Source organism: Falco cherrug, chromosome 19 (genome assembly GCF_023634085.1).
Source record: "Falco cherrug isolate bFalChe1 chromosome 19, bFalChe1.pri, whole genome shotgun sequence".
Classification (NCBI taxonomy): Eukaryota; Metazoa; Chordata; class Aves; order Falconiformes; family Falconidae; genus Falco; species Falco cherrug.
The window spans coordinates 1,496,451-1,505,451 of record NC_073715.1 but is presented as its reverse complement, the minus strand read 5'-3'; the positions used below and the strand labels follow the sequence as shown (position 1 = coordinate 1,505,451).

Below are 9,001 nucleotides of genomic sequence, written 5' to 3'. Positions count from 1 at the left end.
GCCAGTCCCTGGTGCCATCACCCCTATTTTAATCCCAGCCCATACTGGGGATCGGAGTTACAAGGACAGATTTGGTGCCACACAGACAAATTCCCTGGTAGAATGCATGCCCCACTGAGGTATATATTTTTAATTGATTGGCATGAATTTGAGGAACTCAAAAACAAGCCTGTCACATACTGTGAAAATACAGAGAACAAACAAACTACTCCACGGGCTCGTCAATAATGGCCTGTTTTCACCGAAAATAATATGCAGACAGAAATTGAGCTCAGATGTGTCTTGCATTTTTATTCCAGTAGCTCCTAGAGGGCTCTCCTGTGCCAGGCACTTCAAAGAAATCTCCGGTTTCATCCCTGAATAATTTACTATCCGCGCAGACAAGACAAAGAGCAGAGGGAAGCAGCGTGCACGGGAAGAGGCTTCCCGGCACGGGCAGCGTCTGTCTGTCCGGCGGCACCGGAAAATTGATGCCAACGTGAGTGTTCGGCTCAGTTGTCAGCCCCAGGCAAGTTTGGGGAGCAAGGGAGGGTGGGGATGTGCCCCGGGTCCTGCTCGATGGGCACCCAGGTCCTTGTAAGTCCCAGCTCTGGGTGAACCACCACAGGACACACATCTCAGTAGGATGTGGCCGCTACCACGCCGTGCAGCATCCCTGCATCGCTCAGGGCTCCGAGAGCTGCTCTCCTCCCTAAAGCTCTGCTGGGAAGCTGCCGAACTCCGGAAAGAGAGCACTTCACATAAAAATATTTCATCCAAGAATAAAACCTCATATACAAACACATCAAAGGAATGGAGCAGAACGGCACCAGCCATGTCCCTTGTCCTGTTTTCCCCCCAAGCCTGGACCACCTTCTGCCCCTGGAGCACAGCCCTGCTGTGTCTCAAGGGACTGCAAGCTGCTCACTGCTGGTGTAAAGCGGTGCTGAGCAGGATGCTGCGAGGTTTGGAAGGTCCCTGATGGACCTGAGAGCAGTGAGCGCTGGGGAAGCAGCTGGCACCCAAACCACAGCGCCTGGGCAAAGGCACCCATGGTTCTGTGTTCAGCTTTCTACCACCAAGTGTTATTTTTGCTTCCTCTTGTTTTAGCAACCAAACGAAGCAGCCAAAGTACTTGCCAAGTTTGAAAGTATAGCCAAAAAAAAAAAAAAAAAAATTAAAACAAAAGAAAGAAATGTACAAAAGGCTTTAAGTGGCTCCTCAAGTCTTCCCATCCACTCGTCCTGAGGCTCCGCGCTGTGAGGTGCTGCAGGGCAAATCCCAGGAGCATCAGCTCATGTCCCTGCACCAGGAGGGCTGGACTTGCAGCCACAGTTTTGGTCCATATGCCTTGATCTGATCGGAGAGGGCAGAAAAAGGAGCCCAAACCCCACGTGGATGCCAAAACACAGGCAGAGCTCCTGTGCCAGAGAAGCCTGCACTCACAGGGCGCTTACATCCTCGCGTCGATGGCCAGGGACCGGTGCTGACAGGCGAATTGATGGCAGCAGTGATGGGGAGGGAAGGGGGGATGCTGCGGCCCCACGGCCAGGGGTGGGCAGAGAGCAGCGCCGCACTCAAAGCAGGCTCATGGGCACACCGGAGCCCTGCTGGGGCTGTCCATGGAGGCTGGCTGGCTGAGCGACTCCTTCTGGCACTCTGGCATGCCGTTACCCATCTTCTCATCATCTGTCTGCAGCTGCAAAAGGGCAAAAGCTCTGCCTGGGCTCGTGGGTGCCAATCCCTCCGCTGGCGAGAGACAAGGGACCCACAGGCTTGGCTCGAAGCACGGGACCCCAAGAAAGCCCAGTGAAGACCTGTCTGACCATGCCCCTTGCTCCAGGGTTGTGTCTCTCACTCTGGGGTCTTGTCCAGCTCCTTGCTTGGTGCTGGAGCCCCTGAGGGGGAGAGAGCCATGAGTGCCCACTCACCTGGGCCATAGCCTGGATGGTGGAATAGATGGTTTTGGAGGTCTCCACACCAGGGGTCGGCATCCTGTTTGGCTCCCCTCGCTGCGCGTTAGAGGAACTCTGCGGGTGCACCTGGGAAAAACGTTTTAAAAAGCGTTGCCAGGGCTGGGAGTTGGCAGAGGGATCTCAAAGCCTGGGAGAGCCGAAGCAGCTTAGTGAGGGTGGGGGGCAGAGACCCTGCGGAGGCACTGGGAAGTGCAGGCGGCGGCTGCGGCCGTGCCAGCTGCTTTTGGGCAAGCCCCAGCGCTGGCATGTCCCCCTTCAAGTTCCCAGGGGGAAATAACAGACAAAGCCAGGGGGTGCCCAGCTGCTGTCCTTCCTCCCCATCCCCGCCACGTGGCTCCCAGGCCATCCCCCTCCCATGAAGGGACCCCCCAGCTGCACAGCCCGGTCTGGCACAGGATGGGGATGAGCCTGCGTGGACTCACCTGCTGGGAAGGGCCGATTTGGGCATACACCGTCATGCACTCCAGGCTGGCCTCTGCAAGGAGAAAAAAGCGGCAGGGCAGCGAGGGAGGAGGTTGCACAGCTGGGAAGGGGCTGCAGTGGACCCCCCTGCATCACCCGCGGGGCTGCTGGGATACTGGTCCTCACACAGGGCTGGAGGGAATCCCAGCTAAAAGGGTGCCAGGGTGGGGTGAAATCCCAACCACGCAGGGGCTGCAGCACCCGGCAGCCCCTTGGAGCTGCTGGAGGTATTGGTTGGGGGGCAGGGTCGAGGTATCGCATCGCTTCTCATCCCAGCATCCCTCCTGCCCCAGCCACTGCGGGAGCAGGGCGCTTGCTTCCAGCTCAAAGGACAGCAGCCGAAGGGACTTGCCGGTGAAAATCAGCTTTTTCTATTTAAATGCCAGATCCCCAGCTGCTTTCTGAGGGTGATACGCATTTGTCTCTCCTTCATACTTCCCCACCATTGCAGCAAGCGTTAGCATCAGCTCATCCTTTGGCTCATCGAACAGAGGAGGGGAGAGAGGACTTAAATCCTTCATAATCCCATTTTGGGGTCAAAATTTCAGTGCTCCTCATTTGAAGTGCTGCTGCCAGCCCCAGAGAGGAACAGCCGTGCAGGCTTCAGCTTGTGCGGAGAGGAGCACTTCAGGGAGAGGATTTGCCCATGGTTCCCAATAGAAGAGCTGGATCCAAATTATCAGCCAGGAGGAGCCCGTAGTCCTGGTGCTGGGTGCATCCCGACATCCCGCTCAGGCAGATGGAAATGCAAAACATGAGGCAGGAACTCCCCCATTTGTGCCAGCTTTATTTTAGCTTATGGAAACAACCAAGAAGTCAGCATATAAAAAAAGAGAGATTTCTTCTGGGCATTAGCTCAGTTATAGTAGCGATGGGCACGGCACATCCCATAACAAAACAGCCCTGAACATCAGGGAGAGGATGCAGAAACTGGTCCAGCGGTCTCTTCTTCCACCCGGTTTCTCAGCCTGAACCCCTGAGTTTAGCAGAACTGATCCCAAAGCGATGCCAAGGGTGTGCATCAGCCCCAGCGGCCCCATCACGCCGCTCCATCTCTCCCAGGAGCCTCTCATCTCTCCCCCAGCCACCTTTCCCTGGCAGGCAGAGGCTGCTCCAGCTGCACATGATGCTACAGGGGGGTTGTTTCTGGCCATGGGGCACACAAGTCCTCATCACTTGTCTCTGCCCCCCACAGTTGTCTCTTCTAAGCTCTTATCTTTGCTTGCTTTGGTGATCTCCCAGCTGTGCTCCCGGCTTTTTCTTGGGCTGGCACGAAGTTTTCCAATGACAAACTGGGGGAGAGTGCAGCTTCAGCCACCACGACATCGTCTGGGATCGTTCCCTTTCACCTGCCTCTGTGTGGGCAGGATGGGGGTTTGAGGAGGTGTTGGAGTCCCACGAGTCAGGTACGCTCTGGGACCAAGCCACAGCCCTGAATTATTTCCTCTTGATCTTAATGTGAGCGGGTTATTCCAACTAGGTAAAAAGGGGGGGTGGGGTGGTGGGGGTGGGGATGGTTGGGGGAGCCCCAAAGTCCTACCTGTGTTCACAGCCTCTGCTGCAGGCAAACGGAAGATCCTCCAGCCTGGGGGAGAAGGGACACGGGGCTCTGTCAGCACAAGCAAACCCTGTGCAGCACCCTCAGCTCCCACCGCTGCAGCCCCCAGGTCAGGTCCTCCCCCCTCAGGTCCCACCTCCTTCGTGCCAGCTCCACAGGGATGGTTACCCGCAGGTGAAACAGCTCACCTTTGGATTTACAGTGGATCACAAAGATAACCACAGCTAAAAGCACCAAGGCTCCCATCACCGCTGCGGCCAGGATTCCAGCCTGCCCGCTAGAGTAGGTACCTTGAAAGAGAAGAAGGTCAAGTGACAACATCCCAAAACGTATCTGCCTCTTCCCAGCATCAGAGCTGGAGGAAACATCACGTCACTGCTTCAGCATCCCACCAAGCCCCCCCCCCCTCCTTCGCAGGGACCCTTAGTTCCCGGTAACACGGTCTAACATGGAAAGGTGACACGCTGCACAAGGATGAGTGGCTTTGCAGACAGAGCAGCATCAGGGACTCCCACCCCAGCCCCTCCATGGCCACAGCTGCCCCCACCGATGTCTCTGGCCTCTGGGGACCTCACGGGTGGCTTTTGAGAGGGGAAACCCCACCGTGGGCTGGGGGCAGCAGGTACACGGAGCCACGCTCCCACCTCCAGCCCATCCTTGGCTCTGCCTTGCTATTGCATGGATTGATTCGATGCTCCCAGCCCAAGCCAGGACTTTGGGGGGGACACCACCTTTCCACAAATTCCCCAGGTGACAAAGACAGCGCAGGGATGCTGAGGGCACTGCCCTGACAGCCTGAATATCCCCCGCAAGCTGTTTTGGGAGGAGATGGACTGTGCTGGGCTCAGGCTCCCCATCTCCCCCTCGCCAGCCATGGGGGTCCAGGGTGGCTGGACGCTGTTAGCGAGCTCAGGCACACTCAGACACTGAAGAGCGAGGCCAGACACGGACGGGTGGTTGGGAAGCTCACCAGTGCTGGGAGGGTGGGCTGTGCTTTCTGGCGGCATGGCGAGGGGAGAGAACAGGGAGAGAGGTAAGTGCTTCTGCCGAGGGTCCGCATTTCTCCCTTTGCATGCCAAGGCACAGCTCTGGGGAAAGCCAGAGCCACTGGGAGCAGGATACAACCCACCCCCACCACCCATACCTGCATCTTCCCACGGCTGTTACCTGTGCAGATGGCAGCGGGTGAGATGACAGTGGTGTTGTGGCTGCTGACGGGGTTTCGTGCCATGCACGTGAGTGGCAGCAGCTCCTCACCCAGCGACGGCTCCTCCACCACCACCGTGGACCCCTTCCTCCACAGCCCATCCCCCGTGTCCCAGGCGTAGGAGACGTTGCTGGAGTCCCACACGGTACAGCGCAGGGTGTAGTAGCAGCCGCTGGCTGAGCAGTTCTTCTCCAGGCAGGTCACCGCCGGCTCCACCAGCTCCCCTGTGGGAAGCAGGGGGCTGTCAGGACATCCCCAACCCCCTGGTTTAGCACAAAGTGTAGGGGAAAAGGAAAAAGGCCACCACCGAAAGGCACTTACTGTACACGTGTAGGGTGAAGGTGGTTTTTGCCTTCGAGGTCTTTGCGGTGTAGGCACCACTGTCATCCATCCTCAGCTGGGAGATGGTGAGCGCGCTGCCGGTCATGGGGAAGGCCAAGCGTGGCTTGTAGTTGTCATCAAAAAATGTGGGTTTAGGTGGATTGCCAATTTCCACAGTCACTATGACATCGTTGTGAAAGCTCCAGGCCACGGCTTTTCCATCCAGGCTCTGGAGGTGGAAGGTGACGGACTTGCCCACAGTCCCAATCACCTCTTCCCCTTCACCGTCACACGCTGGGGAGAGAATCCGGGCTGAAGACAGCATGCCCGGGGCGGGGGGGGGGAGGGACGGACGGACGGAACGACACCCAGCAAGCTTGGGGGCTGGCTGCTGGAGAAGGGTCCTTGGCCAAAAGAAGAGCCTTGCTGTACTGCGATCACACAGCGTGATGCCACGGACAGGCTGATCTATAGGGGCCCGGAGCCCCCCGTGTTGTCACACACAGCACCTCTGCTCAGCTACAGACGAAGCTGTAGCATCATCAGATGGTTTGGGACTTTTAAGTGCCGTTTAGTCCCACCCTCTGGCACGGCTGGGACACTTTCCACTAGAGCCAGCGCTCAGAGCCCCATCCAACTTGAACTTGAGTGTCTCCAGGGACAGGGCACCCACTGTGAGGGGTCTCACCACCCTCAGTGCAACAGATTTCTCCCTGGAGCCATCTCCTCTCCAGGCTGAGCCCCCCAGCTCCCAGCCTGGCCACCCAGCAGAGGGGGTCCAGCTCTCGCCTCTGTCCGTGCCCATCTGAGGACCCCAGAGGAGGACGCGGTGCTGCGGGCAGGGGCGGGTCTTACCAGAGCAGAGCAGGAGAATCCCCCACCTCGACCCACTGGCCATGCTGCTGGAGATGCAGCCTGGGATTTGGTGGCATTCTGGGCTGCCAGCACACATTGCTGGCTCCCCCGAAGCCTCTGGGGTATCCCTAGGGCTGAGGATGCACACTGGACCACCGATGCTGGATGCAGAGGGCACTAAGGAACCGCTCCGTCATGAGGTGATTGCAGAAATTAGGGGATTCCTTTTTATTTTAAATAAACTAATTGTCTCTGAGGCTCTAGGCTGAGGTCCCTCAGCAGGACCTGTGCTTTCACATCCCACAAGGGCTCATGAGGTGAGCAGCACCAGGCTCCCCTGCAGCTACCAGACACCCACACTGCTTCCTATGTGTGAAGGCAGGGCAGAAGGAAGAAACAGAACTTTGAGGTGCAAAACAGAAGTGCAAGGAGAAGCTTGCAACAGCTCAGAAATGTCAGGAAGATTCCCTTTCATCACCGCACCAAAAGGCCAAGTTATCTACATGAGCAAGCAAGAGAAGAGATGGCTTCTTCCCCAGACAGACAGCTGCTTCTCCACTCTTCTGAGAAGGAGGAGATTTCCCTTTTATTTTGGCTGCTTCCCTATTTAAAAATCAGTGCTGTCCAGTCTGGGCTGGGGACAAGGGTTTCTCCCCAGCTCCTGGAAAGCAAGCTGATCCTGGCTTCGCTGGGCAGCCAGACCCCACAATTGTCACCTCCCCAGGGCTCTGCATTTCTGGTCCCTGCTGCCTGACACTATGGGGTCAGCTCCAGGACATCAAGAACACACATCGACCACGCAAAAGCTGGTTGGGGAGATAAACTTGAAGAAGGAAATTCTGTTGAAACAGCAGACGAGAGTGCTGGAAGGCTCATCCGGTGCTAAACGCCCTCGCGGCTGCCGGGAGGGGGCTGGGGCAGAGCCAGCATCCCTGCCCCTTTCCCCTTTCCAGAAGAGGCAGAAAGCGCCTCCAGTTCCAAACGGCCCTAAATAACCCACAACAAAACTGCAGAGCACACAAAAAAAAAAAAAACAAACTCAGAGACAACACACAGGGAAGCTCCCTGAACGTGGAGTAGAGCAGAGGACTCAGTGGCTGGTGCACATCTGGCAGCAGCTGGATGGAGACTGAACCAGAACCGAGACCTGATGCATTCCCTCGTTAGCAGGGGGGGAAGCAAACGACAGCGGGAGACCAGCGTTGGGTCATGCTGAGCATCTTTCACCCTGGCTTGCCCAACATCCTTGGGACGAACTCCATTCCCGCAGAGCTGCACCTGCACCACTGGTCACACACGCCAGCCTTGCCTCTGCTCTCCTGCGAGCCCCTAAACCCACCCCGAGCCCTCGTGGGCTCCATCCCTTCCACCACTGAGGGAAAATGAGCACCTCGCACTTACTTGCTTGGTGGAGGAGGAGGAGGGGGAGCAGCAGGCACCGAGACACATCCATGGACACGTGGCACGTAGAGAGGAGCTCCCTGCACCCAGCATCTACTACATAAATTGTGGCAGAAAAAGGAAACTCACGGCGCCTGCGCACAGGCGGCTTTCCACCCCCCAGCTGCGCGGGTAGCGATACGGGGGTGCTCTATCAGGGAGCCGTGACATCAGGCCATTACCACAAGGAGGGCAACAAAGGGGATGAGTCCACCCACATACAGTGAAACCTTGAGCTGGAAAACTCCATTTCCAAGCAAAGATGAGTGGGGCAGCTGGGACAAAAAGCATCATCATGGCTGGGCACAAGTGTCCCAGCTCCTCCACAGAACCAGCCCTTGTAGGGGGTTCGTGTGACCCCTACACGAGGGATATCGTGGGTCAGCACCCAGGAGCACACTGGTGCCCATGGACCGATGTCACCAGCACATCCTTCATGAGGTGTTCCAGCACAAACAAACTAGTAGGCCGTCATCAGTCAGATGCTACAGTCCGTGCTGTTTCTCCTTACTCCAGAGGTCAGACCACACTGCTCCTCCTCTGTCTGACCACCTCTCCCACAATCCTCAGGGATATTTAACTGCTTAGCGGGAAGAGCTACAGCTGCACATCGTCCATGTCCATCAACCCACTGCCTTCAAGGCAAGGCCACAGATGCATATTATCAACACTAATCAACCCACTGCCTTCATTCCTCTACAATGAGGGATGCTAAGACCCCAACTCCACCCCCCCTAGACAAGACAGTTAAACGACAGCTGTAGGGAAAGCAACCACTTCCCCAATTCAGGTTATTCTGGGAAGTAGCATGACACTGGCATCATACTGAAATTCAGGTGGGGGAAGTGTGCTGGACCAGCTGGGAATGTGGGGCACAGGGACCAGCATAGGGCACAGGGACCAGCATCGTTGCTCAATCCGGAAGCACCAGTATCACTGAGCTGTCTAAAAACAGCTCCTCTCTTTCACCACACCCCAGTGGGGGAGGGAGGACGAGAGGCACAAACACCCCTGGGGACAAGTCACCCCGTAAGTCCCTTGGAGTCCGTCACCTGGGAGTCTGCAGCATCACAGCTCGATGCTCCTCTGCAACGGCAATATTCGCATTTTTACTCGAGTTCTTCCCCACATCGAGCATCTGTGGTCCCCTGGCAGCCGTGGGGCCGGCCACGACGCCTGGCTGCCCACCGCAGCGGCACATCA

General features: G+C 57.0%; 1 protein-coding gene across 5 annotated transcripts; it reads right to left on the bottom strand.

The window, feature by feature from the left end:
- Positions 1–271: 271 nt before the first annotated feature.
- On the bottom strand, positions 272–8,935 carry LOC102058705 (SLAM family member 7-like). 5 transcript variants are annotated; one of them, XM_014276441.3, is made up of 9 exons: positions 7,760–8,928; positions 5,504–5,797; positions 5,143–5,406; positions 4,946–4,972; positions 4,164–4,265; positions 3,958–4,002; positions 2,378–2,430; positions 1,911–2,021; positions 272–1,678 (listed from the first exon to the last, which is right to left on the bottom strand). In XM_014276441.3, the coding sequence occupies exons 1-9, from the start codon at positions 7,809–7,811 to the stop codon at positions 1,568–1,570; spliced, it is 1,059 nt and encodes a 352-aa protein (XP_014131916.2). In that variant the 5' UTR covers positions 7,812–8,928; the 3' UTR covers positions 272–1,567. The 5 variants fall into 5 exon arrangements, with proteins under 5 accessions (XP_014131916.2, XP_014131917.2, XP_055552466.1 ...); XM_014276442.3 differs by lacking the exon at positions 4,946–4,972 and having other exon boundaries at positions 7,760–8,929; XM_055696491.1 differs by lacking the exons at positions 272–1,678; positions 1,911–2,021; positions 2,378–2,430 and adding an exon at positions 2,443–3,212 and having other exon boundaries at positions 7,760–8,935.
- Positions 8,936–9,001: the final 66 nt, after the last annotated feature.

Excerpts from the sequence above, each read along its gene's own strand:
- LOC102058705 (XM_014276441.3), bottom strand. The coding sequence starts at position 7,811 with ATGGATGTGTCTCGGTGCCTGCTGCTCCCCCTCCTCCTCCTCCACCAA. Across the intron at positions 2,431-3,957 it reads AGCAGAGGCTGTGAACACAG|AGGCCAGCCTGGAGTGCATG; the intron begins GTAGGACTTTGG and ends TTCTCCTTGCAG. Across the intron at positions 1,679-1,910 it reads CCATCCAGGCTATGGCCCAG|CTGCAGACAGATGATGAGAA; the intron begins GTGAGTGGGCAC and ends GCCCTTTTGCAG.